The sequence below is a fragment of the Pelodiscus sinensis genome, chromosome 11, assembly GCF_049634645.1.
Source record: "Pelodiscus sinensis isolate JC-2024 chromosome 11, ASM4963464v1, whole genome shotgun sequence".
In the NCBI taxonomy this organism is placed as follows: Eukaryota; Metazoa; Chordata; order Testudines; family Trionychidae; genus Pelodiscus; species Pelodiscus sinensis.
In genome coordinates, this window is record NC_134721.1 from 7,226,178 (window position 1) to 7,245,286 (window position 19,109).

Sequence of the window (19,109 nt, forward strand, 5' to 3'; positions counted from 1 at the left end):
AGACAGGCAGAGCTTCAGCGTCTCAATGCGTGGATGAGACAATGGTGTTGAGAAGAGGGGTTTAAATTTATAATGAACTGGGGAAACTTTTGGGGCAGGAGGAGCCTACGTAGGAAGGATGGGCTCCATCTAAACCAAAGTGGATCCAAACTGCTGGCACTTAATATTTAAAAACTGCTCTGCGACCTTTTTAACTAAGAGATGGGGAAAAGCCGATTGGTGAAGAGGAGCACGTGGATCAGACAGAGACATCTCCTAGAAGAGAGTCTATTGATAGAGAGGATGGAAGAGGATAAAGTATGGGCCATATCAGATGAAAAACATTAACATAAAAAAGAATCTGACATGAGAAAAGGGCAGACAGATCAACAGTGACAAGTTTTTAAAGTACTTGTACACAAATGCTAGAAATCTAAAAAATAAGACGGGTGAACTAGAGTGCCTCGTGTTAAAGAAGGATACTGATATAGGTATCACAGAAACCTGGTGGAGTGAGGACAATCAATGGGACACAATCATTCCAGGGTACAAAATATATCGAAATACAGAACAGATCGTGCGGGTGGGGGAGTGGCACTATATGTGAAAGAAAATTTAGAATCAAATGAAGTAAAAATCTTAAATGAATCAACATGTTCCATAGAATCTCTATGGATATTAATTCCCTGCTCTAATAAAAATATAACAGTAAGGATCTATTATCGACCACCTGACCAGAACAGTAATAGAAATTCTAAGGGAGATTAGAGAGGCTATTAAAATAAAGAACTCAATAATAGTGGGGGATTTCAACTATCCCCATATTGACTGGGTACATGTCACCTCAGGACGAGATGCAGACACAAAATTTCTTGATACCTTAAACGAATGCTTCTTGGAGCAGCTGGTACAGGAACCCACAAGGGGAGAGGCAATTCTCGATTTAGTCCTGAGTGGAGCGCAGGATCTGGTCCAAGAGGTAACTAGAACAGGACCGCTTGGAAATCATGACCATAATGTAACAACATTTAACATTCCTGTGGTGGGAAGAACACCTCAGCAGCCCAACACTGTGGAATTTAATTTCAAAAAGGGGAACTATGGAAAAATGAGGTCAGTTAAACAGAAATTAAAAGGTACAGTGACGAAAGTAAAATCCCTGCAAGCTGCATGGACACTGTTCAAAGACACCATAATAGAGGCCTAATTTAAATGTATACCCCAAATTAAAAAAACATAGTAAGAGACCTAAAAAAGAGCCACTGTGGATAATAACCATGTAAAAGAAGCAGCGAGAGATAAAAAGGCATCTTTTAAAAAGCAGAAGTCAAATCCTAGTTAGGTAAATAGAAAGGCACATAAACACTGCCAAATTAAGTGTAAAAATGTAATAAGAAAAGCCAAAAAGGAGTTTAAAGAACAGCTAGCCAAAAACTCAAAAGGTAATAATAAAATATTTTAAAAGTACATCAGAAGCAGGAAGCCTGCTAAACAACCAGTGGGGCCCCTGGACAATCGAGATAGAAAAGGAGCACTTAAAGATGATAAACCTATTGCGAATAAACTAAATGAATTCTTTGCTTCAGTCTCCACGGCTGAGGATGTTAGGGAGATTCCCAAGCCTGACACGTCCTTTGTAGGTGACAAATCTGAGGAGTTGTCATAGACTGAAGTGTCATTAGAGCAGATTTTGGAATTAGTTGATAAACTTAACAGTAACAAGTCACCAGGACTGAATGGCATTCACCCAAGAGTTCTGAAAGAACTCAAATGTGAAATTGCGGAACTATTAACTATGGTTTGTAACCTATCCTTTAAATCAGCTTTTGTACCCAATGATGGGAAGACAGCTAATGTAACGCTAATATTTAAAAAGGGCTCTATTGGCAATCCCGGCAATTACAGACAGGTAAGTCTAACGTCAGTACCAGGCAAATTAGCTGAAACAATAGCAAAGAATAAAATTGTCAGACACACAGAAGAACATAATTTGTTGCGCAAAAGTCAACATAGTTTCTGTAAAGGGAAATCATGTCTTACTAATCTATTAGAGTTCTTTGAAGGGGTTAACAAACTTGTGGACAAGGGGGATCCAGCAGATATAGTATACTTAGATTTCCAGAAAGCCTTTGACAAGGTCCCTCACCAAAGGCTCTTACGTAAATTAAGTTATCATGGGATAAGAGGGAAGATCCTTTCATGGACTGAGAACTCGTTAAAAGACAGGAAACAAAGGATAGGAATAAATGGTAAATTTTCAGAATGGAGAGGGGTAACTAGTGGTGTTCCCCAAGGGTCAGTCCTAGGACGAATCCTATTCAACTTATTCATAAGTGATCTGGAGAAAGGGGTAAATAGCAAGATGGCAAAGTTTGCAGAGGATACTAAACTGTTCAAGGTAATTAAGACCAAAGCAGACAGTGAAGAACTTCAAAAAGATCTCACAAAACTAAGTGATTGGGCAACAAAATGGCAAATGAAATTTCATGTGGATAAATGTAAAGTAATGCACATTGGAAAAATAACCCCAACTATACATACAATATGATGGGGGCTAATTTAGCTACAACTAGTCAAGAAAGAGATCTTGGAATCATCGTGGGTAGTTCTTTAAAAACATCCACACAGTGTGCAGCAGCAGTCAAAAAAGCAAATAGGATGCTAGGAACTATTAAAAAAGGGATAGAAAATAAGACAAAGGTTATCTTACTGCCCCATATAAAACTATAGTACGCCCACATCTTGAATACTGCATACAGATGTGGTGGTCTCATCTCAAAAAAGATATACTGGCATTAGAAAAGGTTCAGAGAAGGGCAACTAAAATGATTAGGGGTTTGGAACAGGTCCCATATGAGGAGAGATTAAAGAGACTGGGACTTTTCATCTTGGAAAAGAGGAGACTACGGGGGGATATGATAGAAGTCTATAAAATCATGAGTGGTGTGGAGAAAGAGAATAAGGAAGAGTTATTTACTTGTTCCCATAATACAAGAACTACGGGCCACCAAATGAAACTAATGGGCAGCAGGTTTAAAACAAATAAAAGAAAGAAGTTCTTCACACAACACATAGTCAATCTGTGGAACTCCTTGCCTGAGGAGGTTGTGAAGGCTATGACTATAACAGGGTTTAAAAGAGAACTAGATAAATTCATGGAGGTTAAATCCATTAATGGCTATTAGCCAGTATGGGTAAGGAATGGTGTCCCTAGCTTCTGTTTGTCAGACAGTGGAGATGGATGGCAGGAGAGAGATCGCTTGATCATTACCTGTTCAGTTCACTCCCTCTGGGACACCTGGCATTGGCCACTGTCGGCAGACAGGGTACTGGGCTTGATTGATCTTTGGTCTGACCCAGTATGGCCGTTCTTATGTACATGCTACCTTCATTCTTTGCCACCTCGTTGTCAGAGATGGCCCCCAAGCATCAGAGGCTGGCCTTTCTGCTTCCATCAGATTCAGGCATGGCCTTAAGATTTTATGCCAGAGTTCTCAGTCTCTGCTCTCGTCTATATCAGCAGATGGTCTACACAGTGGAAGATGAAAGATGCAACTGTGCTCTGTGAGCAATCCACAACTCACAGCCCGTTTTTCATGCAGATCCAAACCAGAGAATGTGGCCCTTAATATCTTCTAATTTAAGTAAAAAATACAGGTTGAACCTCTCTAGTCCTGCACTCTCGGGACCTGGCTGCTGCCAAATCAGAGTTTGCCAAATCACAGGAGGTCATTGTCTTGCAGCATTATCAACACTTCCACTTCTTACTGGGCTCCGAGAAGACATTTAGGGATAGAGTAGAGCTCGATCACAGCACAGAAAAGTGAGACACAGACCTGGTGGCTGTAAACAAACTTTACAGGACAGTAGGAAACTTGGCCACACTCATAAGTGGACATCCGGGTAACTAAAATCATGCTGGACCATGGATGTTGCTGGACCAGAGAGTGCTGGATTAGAGAGGTTCAATCTGTACATTTATTTTAAAAAAACCTTTAATATGCAAAAGACATATTGTTTGGTCATTTTGCTAATTGAAGATACCGTGCTTCTTTAAAGGTCTGATACGAGAAGGCCCTTGCATCACAATCCTATTGTACTAGGCTACCACTCCCCGAGCAGACTCTTGTGGCTGGAGTTACTTGTGCAGCCTCCCTCTGTTCTTCCTCTCCAGGGACCCTTAAAGCCTCTTTCAAGTCCCACTGCCCTGTGCTTGGGGCACATTTAATGCCTGCAGACAGTTCAAACGGTCCATCCAAATGTTCCTACTTCTCTCTCTGGCTCTTCTGCCATCCACATGGAGTTCTTCACAGGGTCACTCCTTCACATGGTCTCTCCCTGGACTCTGGCCTTCGGGCTCTGGCTTCCTTCTCTTGCCAATGCCTCCATCCAGAGTGGTCCTCCCGGTCAGCTGGAAGAGAGGGGTTCCCTACTCCCCACTACACTACAAAGTTTCTGATCCTGTGGCACCTTAGAAACAAACAGATTTATTTGGGCATAAATAACTCTGCTAGTCTTTAACATTCCACAGGAGCCTCCATTGTTTTTGCAGATACAGACTAATATAGCCACCCCTCTGAGATTTTAAAGAACAATGTCCTGGATTTTCCCCCCATCCAACCCATAGTTCTCTGGGACTGCAATCTCTCTCCTGACACCATGTTCAAATTTCTAGAACAGGGTCTTCCGGCCTCCCTCTACTCTTAAAGAACCACAATATCCCATTACACCTATCAAAAGAATGTGGCTCCTAGCTTCTGAAATGATCCAAGTAACACAGCCTTGACCAATGTCTACTTCAATACCTTGTTTTTACTCAAATGGTTTGACTATGCAACCCCACTATAGTGAATGGAAAAAATGATAGTCAAGAGGTTTTTTATGTCAGAAGGAACTACTAGACCATCAAATCTGTTCTTCTGAGTGTCACAGAACACCCACACACCCCGGCTCCCACACACTAACCAAAAATCCTGCTTACCTACTCCAACGTGTTCTAGTAAAGTTAATAGAATTATTCATATGAATGAGGCAAGCAAGATAAAATCTTCTGGGGTTCCTGAGGGCAGAATTCCTCTTTATCCTTAAAACTTGGCTTATGGTGGGAAATACATTGGACAACAGTCCTGGCTTTGTACCAAGGAAACAGAAGCTTCACATACTGGTGAAAAGCTTAATAAAGTTATAATTGATTGATATAAATTTTACTTAAATGTTTTATGCAGAATAAGATTTATAAAATAAGGCTCATCAATCCATTTCTGTGTCATTCGTGCATCTTAGATTAACCAGAAAAAAAATCCAATACTTTACTAAAATTCTCAAATCGTATTTTCCACACTGAAACATGGTGTTTGTTTTCTAAATGCAAAATCTATACAAAATACTTTACAGTTTTTGAAAACAACAGAAAACAAAAAAGAAACAAAACAACCACCACCAAAAACGTGCTTTTATATTAAGGCAGCATTTATAAATTTTGGTCATTAATCATTTTTTCCTAACTTAGTTTTATTTGACTACTGCTCATTACAGTCATAAAACAAACACACACTTGACCATGATTATAATTCAATCTCTGAATTATTGTCACATGGAACAGTAAGCCAATTATGTCTACTGATGTTTGTTTTAAAAATGCCTGTACTATAGTTCATGTTAATGTTCCAAAACATGTACAAAACCAACCTAGCCGCAACAACACATATCAAATAGGGTTTTTGTTTGCTTGTTTACATTTCTAGTAGTCATTAATACTGTCGGAATTTCAGTCTGAAACATAGAAACAGTCTATTTACTGTCTCCTACTCTGTCAATTCTTCTGTGTGCGTTTTAATGCATAAAAATTGTTGATCACTTGAATGAAAAATTAAGTTCCAGAAGAGATCAGAGTGAGTATGTCCCTCATGATCTTAACGGTAAAATGCAGAAGACCTCCTTCTGATTTAGCTTTCTTACAACAGCACAGTAAACAAAGTAGGGATGTTAAATGTATATTAACCGACTAATTAAATAGTCAATGGAATTCCTATCGAGTACTCGACTAGTTAATAAGGACGCCTTTGCCTCTGAAATGTACAAGAGCCCCGCAGAGGAGGTAAAGGGGCACTTGTCGTAGGGCCTGATGATTCAAAAAGTGCTGGGGATCTTGGCAGTCACCACCCCACCCCAGCGGCAAAATCCAGGCCCTGTAAATTGCCAACAGTGCGCTGCATTCTGTGTGTCTCTAAGGACTAGTGGGAGGCCAAAGGGTGCAACGTGGCATGATCTCGGTGGCCCTGCCAACTGGCTGCCTCCAACCCAACCATTTCCATCTGAGTATCCACCCCTTCTGGGAGCGCAGAGGCAGACTCGCCCACTTTTCTCAGTGGCCCAGCAACTCTGTTGCCCCTCTCTCCTCCCTTCCAGGTAGAACCGACACAGCTCCCAGATAGCATAAGTATAAACTGGCATCCTCCCACAAGCCCCTCTGACTATCCTGTCACGGAGACTGTTGTGTTCAACCTTTCCGACAGGCTCTTTGACAGGCCTGAGCAAACAGACTTGCAAGAGCTGCTAGACCACTGGACAATCTCTTTAGAAATGGATACTCTGTTGGAAGGCACAAAGTGAGCATTGGTTACTTACAGGGAAGGGGAAACCAAGTTTAAAACAAATGTAAGGAAGTATTTCTTTGTACAATGCACAGTTAACCTGTGAAACTCATTGCCAGGGGATGTTGTAAAAACCAAAAATAGAACTGGGTTCAAAAAAGAATTAGATAAGCTCACGGAGGATAAGTCATTCAGTGGCTATCGGCCAAGATGGTCACAGATGCAACCCCATACTCTAGGTGTCAGTCTCTGAAGCTGGGACTGGATGACGCATTAGATCACTAGATAAATTTCCCAGTTTTGCTCATTCCCTCTTAAGTATCTGACAATGGCCACTATCAGAAACAGGAGAATGGGCAGATGGACCATTGTTCTAACCCAGTAGGGCCATTCTTATGTTCAAGTGCAGATGATCAATCCAAAAGTTTTCTGGGCTTGCTAATGTGAATGTGTTCTATGCACGTATTATGTGCACATGCATTTAGCATGACTTATTTTAATGGTAGCCTTTAAATTAAACCTGTAATCACATACCTAAATGTAAATATATGTGTGAATAATTTGCCACCCACTAGCTGCTCTAGTACTGTCACAAAGAGCGACATGGATGCCATGCGCTATTTTGATAATAGATTTTATTTATTTTAATGCACAGCGTTAGCCCTCCCATCCAATATCTGCTCCCTTTCTGAAAAATTCCATCATGGTTTCATAACACAAAGGCTGACTGAGTCTTGCCAAGTGTGGTTGCTGCCTGCTGAAATGAATGAGACGTCTGCTGCTTTTGACTTCACTGAAACACAGATTCAGCTTTGAGTTACACCATCCTTTGCACTTCCCACCAGCTCCAAATGTGCTCTACTTGAGCACACCCACACCACAACCTCTTTCCTGGATGCCATACCCCTCCTCCGCTTCCTCTCCAGAAGTCTGTTACGCCAACTTCTGAAACAAACCCTCTTCAAACTCTTCTTCTACAGAACACACTTCCCAAGAGTCAATGTCTTACTTTACAGCTCTTCTTGCCAGTTTAGATGCTGTTGCTCCATTCAGTTCTGGTTTGAAGGTTTCCCTGACTATCTAAGACTTTAGCAGTTTGTCCCATTATTAGTGACTTAATGAAAAGGATTCGTACACTATTTTTCCTCCACTACTAGTCTTATATTCAAACTAATCCTCCTTCTGCACCAAACCCAACTTAGTATTTATTTTTTCAAGACTATCATTTTCAAGACATTCATTTTCAACAAATTTACAATATTGTAGTAAAGAAATGGGACAAATTAAGAGAATACATAAATAGTGTATTTTGCATGTCAGTAAATTGCAATAGAGACAAGCTGCTATAACTAATATACAAAGGGGGCAAAAAGGCTGGGTCATATTAGAAAAGAAACAACCAACAGAAGAATGTAAGATGAAGCAGTTTCCACTCTATCTTGCACAAGAGGGCCAGTGTAGACAGGGAAGAACTGTTTTGCGCAAAAAAACCCCAATTGCTAAAATGGCGATCAGGGCTTTCTTGCGCAAAATCACGTCTAGACTGGCCATGGATGCTTTTACGCAAAGGCACTTGCCAATCTAGATGCGCTTTTATGGAAATACTTTTAGCGGAAAAACTTTTCTGTTAAAACTATTTCCACAAAATCATGCCCGTCTAGATGCAGCCTTAGTGTAAGAAGTCCAAAGAGGATGTTTTTGTCACAAAGCCATATGTAGATGCTAATATTTTCAGTATTTACGTGGTATGGTATTCATTCACATGTTAAAATCTATCACAGGAACACTTATGTATATTGCATAAATTAAATTATACAATGAAATTAATGCAAAGCTGCTGGTATCCCCTTCCATGCAATTTAATGTACAGTTTGCATAAAGAATTCTAATATACTTATTTGTTTTCTTCCATTTCTTACCTTGACCTTCTGGAGTTTCACCAAACGGATTCACTTCAATCTGCGTGGCATCAATTTTCAGGAAAAGATTATACAGCTTCTTAATTTGATCAGCTGCCTAAATTTGATCAAGTGATTTGTAAGTAGCATGCTCAAAAAGGCAACAGTAAACTTTATACCTACTTTTAGTGTCTCAAATTATATATTATCTGAAGTCCGGTAGAAGATTACTATAGTTGTCAATCACACAATAACTGTAGTACTTACTTCAAATAGTGTTAGCTAGTCAAACATATTAAGAATAAAGCTTACAAAGTTCTGATAAATATTTGGTAAATGCTATCTTCATATTATAGAATCTGGAGATTTTCAGTACAATGAACAGCATCATTAATATAAGCAATCTTAATTTAAGCAGATTCAGAGAAGTTTCTGAGAGTCCATAATGAATATACTTTATCCAGTATGATATACGAGTTTAGCAATCATGTTAATGATGTGAGTCTAAATTCAGAAACTGAGAAGCAATGTGGATTTCATGAGTGCAGATTAATCATAGAATCATAGAATCATAGAATAATAGGACTGGAAGGGACCTCGAGAGGTCATCGAGTCCAGCCCCCCGCCCTCAAGGCAGGATCAAGCTCCGTCTACACCATCCCTGACAGATGTCTATCTAACCTGTTCTTAAATATCTCCAGAGAGGGAGATTCCACCACCTCCCTTGGCAATTTATTCCAATATTTGACCACCCTGACAGTTAGGAATTTTTTCCTAATGTCCAATCTAAACCTCCCCTGCTGCACTTTAAGCCCATTACTCCTTGTCCTGTCTGCAGAAACCAAGAGGAACAAATTTTCGCCTTCCTCCTTGTGACACCCTTTTAGATATTTGAAAACCGCTATCATGTCCCCCCTTAATCTTCTTTTTTCCAAACTAAACAAGCCCAGTTCATGAAGCCTGGCTTCATAGGTCATGTTCTCTAGACCTTTAATCATTCTTGTCGCTCTTCTCTGTACCCTTTCCAATTTCTCCACATCTTTCTTGAAATGTGGCGCCCAGAACTGGACACAGTACTCCAGCTGAGGCCTAACTAGTGCAGAATAGAGCGGCAGAATGACTTCACGAGTTTTGCTTACAACACACCTGTTGATACAACCTAGAATCATATTTGCTTTTTTTGCAACAGCATCACACTGTTGACTCATATTCAACTTGTGGTCCACTATGACCCCTAGATCCCTTTCCGCCATGCTCCTTCCTAGACAGTCGCTTCCCATCTTGTATGTATGGAACTGATTGTTCCTTCCTAAGTGGAGCACTTTGCATTTCTCTTTATTAAACCTCATCCTGTTTACCTCTGACCATTTCTCTAACTTGCTAAGGTCATTTTGAATTATGTCCCTATCCTCCAAAGAAGTCGCAACCCCACCCAGTTTGGTATCATCTGCAAACTTAATAAGAGTACTCTCTATCCCAATATCTACATCATTGATGAAGATATTGAATAGTACGGGTCCCAAAACAGACCCTTGAGGAACTCCACTTGTTATCCCTTTCCAGCAGGATTTAGAACCGTTAACAACAACTCTCTGACTACGGTTATCCAGCCAATTATGCACCCACCTTATCGTGGCCCTATCTAAGTTATATTTGCCTAGTTTATAATTGCTGAGTCTGTTTACAAAAAATATAAATCTCCCTCCAACATCAACATGCAACTTTTCCCTGTAGAAACAACATCTGAAAGATTGGGTTTGTTTATTTAAATACAGGTTGACTCTCTTTAGTCCAGTACTCTCTGGTCTAGCAGCATCAGTAGTCTGGCATGATTTTAGTTAGCTGGCTATCCATTTATCATGGGTGTGGCCAAGTTTCCTGCAGTCCCATAAAGTTTGTTTACAGCCACCAGTCCTGGCTCTCAGTGTTCTGTGCTGTTATTTAGCTCTAATTTACCCTTCAATGTCTTTTAAGAGCCCAGTAAGCAGTGGAAGTGTTGGTAATGTTGCTAGACAGTATTGACCACCTGTGGTTTGGCAAATTCTCTGGTTTGGCACCAGTCTGGTCCCAAAGGCACTGGGCTAAAGAGGTTCAAACTGTATCACTCTTTCCTGCTCCATTGCTGTTTTTTGCCCCTCCATCTCTTTGTGGCTTTGTGGGAAAGTCAAGGTAATTGTGACATAATATTAAGTCTAACAGCGTTCCCTCCAATCAGCCATGTCCAGTCAGAAGCTCAACAGTCCCCAACCACTATTTTCCTCTGCTGTTCCTCTCTTAACAGGTCAGCTAAATTTCAAGCATTGGGAATGTGACATCTCAGGTAAACTAACCTTCCCACCTGTAATTAATTTGCATATAGCAACTCTATTAATTGCAAGTAGCAAAAAGCCTCAAACCACATATTCTAAAGCTTTTATTCAGTTAACCACAACTTCAAGACCAGAACATTTGGGATCTTAGGGAAACTATGGAAGGGAACCAAATTAATAGCCACATTTGCTTTTACATTGCTTCTAGCCCTATAAAAACCCACACCACTTCTACCGTTGAACAGTTATCTGAAAATACTACAGGAGTATAACATTGAGGGAATTGTTGAGGTTTTACATCTATGTTGTACCAGTACCATCTTCCAGGTTTCTACACATATTTGTTATTAATTATTTGCCAAATAATCTCTAAAAGAAATTCTTGTCCTGTGGGCTGTACCCAAGCATTTTGTTACTAATATTTAATATTGGAGCTACTATTTGTCTCAATTTTAATTGGACACATAAAAATATACTATGTGATCTGTTTCCTAACTGGATGATGACATAATTATTAGAATCAGATTTCTGGTGTGAATACTCATCTCTGAATTAAACATTCGCTTCTCAAAAATATGTGCATAAAATTCCGTTTTTAAAAACATTCCTGCCAATAAACTTGCTCGGAAGAAAATCTGCAGAAAATGAATTCAAAAGGTTCATGAACACAGCCAATGCAAATTCCATTCTGAGACATTTGCCAAGCTCTAATTGAGCGTGCTCTGTATGCACATATATTTGCTCTTTCTTCAGGAGTACAACGAATGGGCCAAACCCTGCTCTCAGTTCAATGGGTGACTTTCCCAAGGCATTGTGCCTCTGTAACTGTGACATTCATAGCAGTGCACTAAATCCAATATAAATAAAAAAAATACAACTTGCAAGCAAGCTAATATATTATTAAAATCAATTAAAACAGGCGCTCGTGTAGCAGTAGCTGCTAGAAAGTCATCCCTGCATCAGAATTTAGCCATGCTTTTGTTTTCAGATACCAGTAAGCAGGCCTGTAAAACGGGGATGACATTCTCATGCCCACTCTGAGCCCTGTACGCCAAAGAAAAAAGGCAGAAGTGGTAGAAGAGGGCTCTACAAGCTCCATCAGGGCAGGAGTCCCCAGCACAGATACAGAGTGTAGACAACTGCCCTATCGATGGCGATTTCCCGCAAGCTGTGGTACAGGAGGCATGTCAGGGCAGGCAGAGCATCCTGCGGATGAGGGTACTACCTGTGACACAAAGGAGAGTCCGGGCAGCCCTGTAGCCCATAAAGCAGCTGTAAGTTATAGAGCAGCTCAGAATCAGGAGGGTACACAGGGGCTTAAAGCCTCCATAGTTCCCCATCCCATAAGCTGCAAGTTATGTACTGAGACCCTAAAGGTATTTCCACCCAGCAGATAAACACGTGCAGCCAGCCTGGGCCATCTGACTTGGTCTCACCAGGCTCAGGCTGTGGGCTGTGAACTTGAGGGGTACACATTCAGGGTTGGGCAGGAGGCTGGCCTCAGAGACCACTCTCACCGGCTACAACCCAAACCCAAGCCATCTCCACTGCTATTCTTAGCCCCACAGCACAAGTCTGAGTCAGTTTTAGCCCTAGCCTCTAAGGCTGGTGGCAGGGGTTCTTTCAGAGGTGTATTTGCACCAGGAGAGGTATCCTACACCTAAGAAATAGTTGCTGTTTAGATGGACTGTTTTATTTACTGACCTCTTCATTTCCATACTTCAGTAAATCCCATTAAAAAGGTTATGGCACAAGTAAAGAAACATATACAATAGTTCAGTTTAACAGTCCCTGTATTGCTGGCAATAATTAAGTGCCAGAAGGGTGGAAAGGTTTGATATAATCATTGATTCTCACTGAAAAGACTGCTAAATCTTCAAATATGTAGCAATCAGCCTAATGCTTATGCATTTGTTAATTGCACATTTAGAATGGAAAATAATTAGAGGTGTATTGAAAACACAAAGATTCTACAGAAAATGCTGATATTCTGGGGGAAAGTATGAAGAAAGAGTTTAATATAGCTGCCTTTTTCACCTATTAACATTAACCCAAGTAAGCTGTTTCCATTTTACAAAGTGCTTCACACCAGCACCGTACCTTGTGATATTATGTACTATGTAGAATTCCTTCCACGGAACAGAGATAAGCACTGATGCATTGAAAATTCTACTCTTTCAGCAAACTGGCAGCCTTTGTTTGATTGTGTCTCTGAATTGTAAAAAGTAAAATGTTCTACAGCTGTACAAAAAAGCCATTTGTTGTTGCCAGTAAAAGGAGCCATGTGGTCAGATCCATTACACCCACTGAAATCAATGGAACTCACAGGATCAAAGGACTAAATCTATTTTAATTTCAGGGACCAATACATTTTCTGTTAGCTCACAAACCTGCATCTAGAGGGGCAATACCTGTTGTGCTCAATTAATACATCTCAGTTTATTAAGATACAAAGTTTTAGGCATGACAGTAAAAGACATAAGACTTCTCCGAACCATTCAGGGGGAATTTATCACTTAGCAGAACTGGCATCTCCACCCTCTTTGTCTGAAGACAATTCAGCCCTTTCCTGTCAAGTTACCTGCTGTTGCAAAGGTCCTTTGAATCCTAAATTTTCTGCCATCTGCAATGCTTGGTTGTCCTTGACACCTTCAAAAATATCTATTTCCTCCTGTTACAATAATGTACATAAAGAGAATTAAGATATTCAATCTGAGTGGAGAGTTATAACTTCAAAAGAAAAATGCTTAGTATATATTTGCAAATTAGTAATTAAAGTATGGCAGTTTGCCAAAGTTCTCTGAGATTGAGGCTATAGCAGCTGCCTATAGGGTATGTTATAATTATCACACCATCTATAAAACAGTCCTTCCAAAAAAACTATATAATTCTTCAGGGTGGCATGCTGACAAGACAATCTGACACCAGTTTTCATTTTTAATTACTGTACAGATGGCGTTGATGAATATTTAGGCTGTTAATTTTTATGACATCTTCTGGAGAGTCTCCAAGACAGTGGTATTATTGCCCAGTAATATTACTACGTTTATATAATTTCAAAATGTGCATTAAATATTTTTGCTTCCCCCACATAATTATATGTGTCTGTATCAATTATTTGCTCAAATGAATAGCTTATCTACTCATTATCAAGCCACGGAAATATTATAAATACTTAAATGCATTACTCATCACTCAGAAGTCAATACATGCCAACAGTTACTACACAGCGGGATCTGAGGTGTCAGAGTTAAACCTCTACTAAGTGGAGGAAGTAAGGATAAAGTCCACCTTTGAAATAAAATGTTGAGGTTTTTTTTTAAATTGGCAATCATGATATTGTTAAGATGAAATAGGAAAGATTAAGAAACATTTAGGAATATGCTTCATATATAGATAAAGTTTAACACGTGAAATTTAGACCAATTACATCACTAACACTTTGCATGAATTAGGAAAAGAGGCTTATGGGTAATGCAACAAGCTGTTGAACCCTAATCATTTCCCAGGACCATGTGCAGGGGTTACATGATATATTTATTTAATTATTTTAACTTTTTTTTTTTTTTTGCAAAGAAAAGATTTTTTCATTTGGGAATTTGGTTACAATTTGAGTCTGAAATGTTATTTTCATACCTTAAAAATAAGTTCCGGGCTTGTAGCTGCCACTTCTTCTATGTCAACTCCCCCCTGGGGGCTGCCAACCATCACAGGTCCATTACAAGCTCTGTCCATCAAAATTGCAAAGTAAGTTTCCCTCGATATATTTAATGCTTCTGCAACCATCACCTAAAAATTAAAATAGGGGAAAAACAATCTTTTGAACTGGTATGTCTTGGTTGGTGAGATTTAACCAGAATGTTTTTTTAATTTGTTGCTGTATCTGGGAGTACTAAATGTCATAAAATCCAAAGAGCAATTACGAATTAGAAGAAACAGATAAAATTTTACACCATTGTGCACGGTTAGCAGAGAATTTAGTGGCTCATATTTCAACAGTCTTAAAGCAGCTACAGTTTTATGTTACAAGCACCAGATATTCCATTAGCCTTTTTTCTTCTTGAATCTCTCAATTCCTATATCACACATTTCTATGCCAGTCATTTACATTAGAATATTTAACAATAATTATAAAGTAGGGACCCAATTATCTAAATAAAAACCTGAAAGCAGACGATAGCAAATGCTAGTTATGTCTGAGGAGAATCTCCGCATTCCTCTTCGATTCTTTCATAAACATGTGGGATTCTAGCACTTAAGCAGAGGATAGTAAGTGCCTATAGATTGCTAGCCCTGTGGAGCTTAGGTATCCAGAGAGAAATGAAGCAAAATGCAGGACAATGTAGCACTTTAAAGACTAACAAAATGGTTTATTAGATGATGGGTCTGGCCCACGAAAGCTCATCATCTAATAAACCATCTTGTTAGTCTTTAAAGTGCTACATTGTCCTGCATTTTGCTTCAGCTACCCCAGACTAACACGGCTACATCTCTACCAGAGAGAAATGAGAAACCAACCTCCTACATTTCTGAGGGCAGAGCAAGCCTTAGCTGCTCTATTCTGCTCAATGGAAGTACTGCTTCCTAAGCAAAGAGTCTGCCATTGATGGCCCAGTCGACTTCTCCAAAGACGATAGAAAGTCCAAAAGGAGGAGTTAAGGTTGTTTGTTACGGCATTAACTTCAGCACAGGTTTCCAGCTAGGAATCTACTGTGTCCCAAAGAGGTAATGGCATGTAGAACTACTGCTTTAAAACTCTCTCCTACTATAAAGGCTCCCAAAAACATAAGGAGCAAAATTGCTAAGTATTCCTCCACATCGTGGAGCTGCAACTCTTCCTCTTTTACACCCCTCACTACAGATCCACTTAACTTTTACTCCCCTCTACTAGCATAAAATGAGGGGACACATGGGTATGTCTAAACCACAACTCTCTGTCGAAAGAGGGATGTAAATTAGGAAAATCGAAATTTAAATATCCTGCACTTCATTTGCACAATAGCATCCGAGTGCATTTTCGAAAAAGGGTTTTTCAAAAGTGAAAGCTCCGTCTAGATGCTGTTTTTTCGAAAAGAAACCCTTTTGCGAAAGATTCCGTACTCATTTTTTGTATGAGATGTTTCAAAAAAGGGTTTTTTTCCCCTGAAAGAACTGCGTCTAGACGGCGCTTTCACTTTCGAAAAATTCTTTTTCGAAAAAGCACTTGGACGCCATTATGCAAATGAAGCACGGGATATTTAAATCCCGCTTCATTTGTGATTTGATTTACTTAATTTACATCCCTCTTTTGACAGAGGGATGTAGTTTAGACATATCCATTCGTGCCTATATCTGCTCTATAATTTAGCTTCCAAGGAAGAACGGACTTTCCCTTACATCTGTGTGGTAACCATTGTCCTGATGAAATGAAATAAGTATCCGACATGGTGAGACACGCCTGTTTTATTACCGCACAATAATAACTATGTTCACTTTTGGATTGTTGGCCATCATATCTATGACCGATGTAAGAAAATGAGAATCAAAAGGAAGTTGTCATGGATGAACTTCTTGTCAGCCATTTAAGAAACTAAGCACACTTTTACACTTGCCAAGTTACTCATCAAAATAACTCATTTGGGCAAATTACTTTAAATATTCATTTGAAATAACTTCAATCTATTAGTATTATTAGGTGCAGTTAGTTATCACGATTGGTGCCAGACTGACAAGCCCAGGAATGGAGCTCCCTCTATAAAAGCAGATCAAGCACAGCAAAGGTAGTAGGAATTGTATGCTTCCCTACCTCAGCTGTGATATCTAGGAAGCATCCCTGGGAACAGAATGATTCACTCTCCAGTTCCAATCAGTCTCTGGTCTCTCTACTGAGAGGCAATGAGCCACATCAGGTTTGCGATGATGACCCTAAGTCCTTGTCTACATGGAGTGATAAGGTCAAATTTATTAAGGTAGATTTTCAGCATTTTGTTAAGTCAAAGGTGCATATTCCCACTGTACACGAGAATTCAACGGAGTTCAAAGTAGCACATCCCTAATATGGTAGCTCCTGTCGACTTTGAGTGATGCACTGTGGGTAGTTATCCCACAGTTCCTGTGTCCCTTTGCATTGTGGGTTATGCTCCCAGTGAACGCTGGGATCAAAACTGTGCAGCAGCTGGTTCTGGGTACATGTCATCAGTGTCCCATAATGCATTTGTTTTCTCCCCCCTTCTTGAAAGCAACAGCAAACAGTCTTTTCACGCCCTTTTCTTCTCTGGTTCTCCATGCAGATGCCATAGCAGCATAAGCATGAAACGTGTCAGGGATCCCATTGAGCATCAAAGCATTATCGCAATCATATTAATCATGGTGAGCTTTATGTTGGAGTATATCCACAGCATATCAAGGGTCTGCTGGAGCAAGGAAGAATCTCAGGAGGCCATGCACATACTCTTTTGCAAAACACGTAAGTTGAACGAATTGTAAATTCTGACAGCATTCAATTCTCTGGACACAGTGGAACATCAGTTCAGGGTGCCGTCAGACAAGCACAGACTGGTACAACAATGGAACGATCAGCAGCAGACGCAAAAATTTCAAAAGGCCACTTCCATGGAATTTTGCAAATTGCTTTCCCCTGCCCTGAAGTGCAGGAACACCAGAATGAGACCCACATAGACAGTGGAGAAGCGAGTGGTACTTGCCCTGTGGAAGCTTGCAAGGCCAGACAGCTGTCACTCAGTTGGGAATCAGTTTGGAGTGGGAAAAGCTGATTCAGGTACCCAAGGCAATCAATACCCTTCTGCTATGGAGAATACCACTCTGGGAAACATGCAGGACATAGTGGAGGGCTTCGCTGATATGGGCTTTCCTAACTGTGGTGGGGCGACAGTCGGAACACACATCCCTATACTGGCACCACCTTACCAAAAGAGTCCATAAACCGCAGGGGATACTTCTCAATGGTGCTATAAGCACTGAAAGATAGCAAGGGCTGTTTCACCAACATCAGCATGGGATGAGCGGGAAAGGTGCACGTCTTTTATCTTTAGGAACTCCTGCCTCTTCAGAAAGAAGCAAGCTGGAAGTTTTCTCCCAGACCAGAAAATTAACATCAGAGGCGTTGAAATGTCAATAGTGACCCTTGAAGACCCAGCCTACCCCTTGCTCCAGTGGCTCATGATGCGGTACACAGGCAACCTGGACAGCAGTAAGTAGTTCGGCTACAGGCTAAGCACGTGCAGAATGGTGAAAAAATGTGCTTTTGGTTGTTAAAAGGGAAGGTTCCGCAGTCTACTGACTAAGTTACACCTCAGAGAAAGCAGCATTCCCACTGTAGTGGTAGCCTGCTGTGTGAGCTGTAAATATTTGTGAGAGTAAGGGGGAAAGGTATATGGTACAGTGAGGGGAGAGAGGTTGACACACAGAGCCTAGCCAATAATTCTGAGCTGCTAGATACCAGGACAATAAGGCCAGCACAGCAAAGGATACTGCAATGAGAGAAGCTTTGAAAGAGAGTTTTATGAATGGCCAGATTTGAGAGTCATACATGTTGCTCTTAACAAGATGCCCTTGCATTCAGTGTGCTTGCCTGTAAACTCCCCCCCCCCCCCCAACACAAGCACTAAAGATACAATTGATTGATATGCATGATTGAATGCATCCTCCCTAGTCTATTTTCACCCGTGGATCCGTGCCAACCAGAACATGCTCACTGCTGTTCCTGCTGTGAAGAAATGTGAAGAACCTTCTTTACACTGTTGAGCATGTGTCCAAGACCACAGTTATGCTTTTAAGCGATCACTATGCAGCAGGTACGCCGCAGAGTTCTTAGGGGAACAGCTGGACTCGGTTTGGTGGCAGGCATGGTAAGGGAGAGGCCAGGGCTCCAGTCTACGGGGAGGAGGGAAGAATGAAGGGGAGGCAGGATACAGTGGGGCAGATGGACAGGGCAGGGAAGAGCCTGGACTTATGGCACACCCATATGTTCGGCGCCCCCTTCTGGCCAGGTGAGTGCAACCTTCCCTTCCCACAGGAGCATACAAGCAGGAGAGGGGTAAGGGAAAGGGCATGTCTGAAGAGTAGCAGCTCACATGGAGAGTGCAACTTTCCTTTCCTGCAGGAATGGGTGGGTGGGTGGAGAGGGGCATGGTGACAGGGCTCCAATGAGAAAACGGAAGTTTACTGCAGAGCATCAGTTGATAGTTTCCCCTGCTTCATCCAGGAGGACAGGCATGATATCAGTCTTCTCCGAATCTCACAGAGCGATAGGGAGCAGATGCTGACTGAGGCCAGAACCCTGGACTTTATGCCGCAATGACACCAGGCCACTCACTGCTGGCTTGGCATGG

The 19,109-nt window shown here is 40.8% G+C and overlaps 1 protein-coding gene across 2 annotated transcripts in view; it reads right to left on the reverse strand.

Annotated features, from left to right (window-relative positions):
- The window catches only part of SUCLG2 (succinate-CoA ligase GDP-forming subunit beta), a 241,606-nt gene that overhangs the window by 90,375 nt on the left and 132,122 nt on the right, over nt 1-19,109 (reverse strand). For both annotated transcript variants that reach the window (XM_075938556.1, XM_025183076.2), the window contains exons 5-7: nt 14,416-14,568; nt 13,361-13,450; nt 8,492-8,588 (exon numbers count right to left, since the gene is read on the reverse strand). In XM_075938556.1, coding sequence (XP_075794671.1) covers nt 8,492-8,588; nt 13,361-13,450; nt 14,416-14,568 — 340 coding nt within the window. The remainder of the gene's footprint in view (nt 1-8,491; nt 8,589-13,360; nt 13,451-14,415; nt 14,569-19,109) is intronic.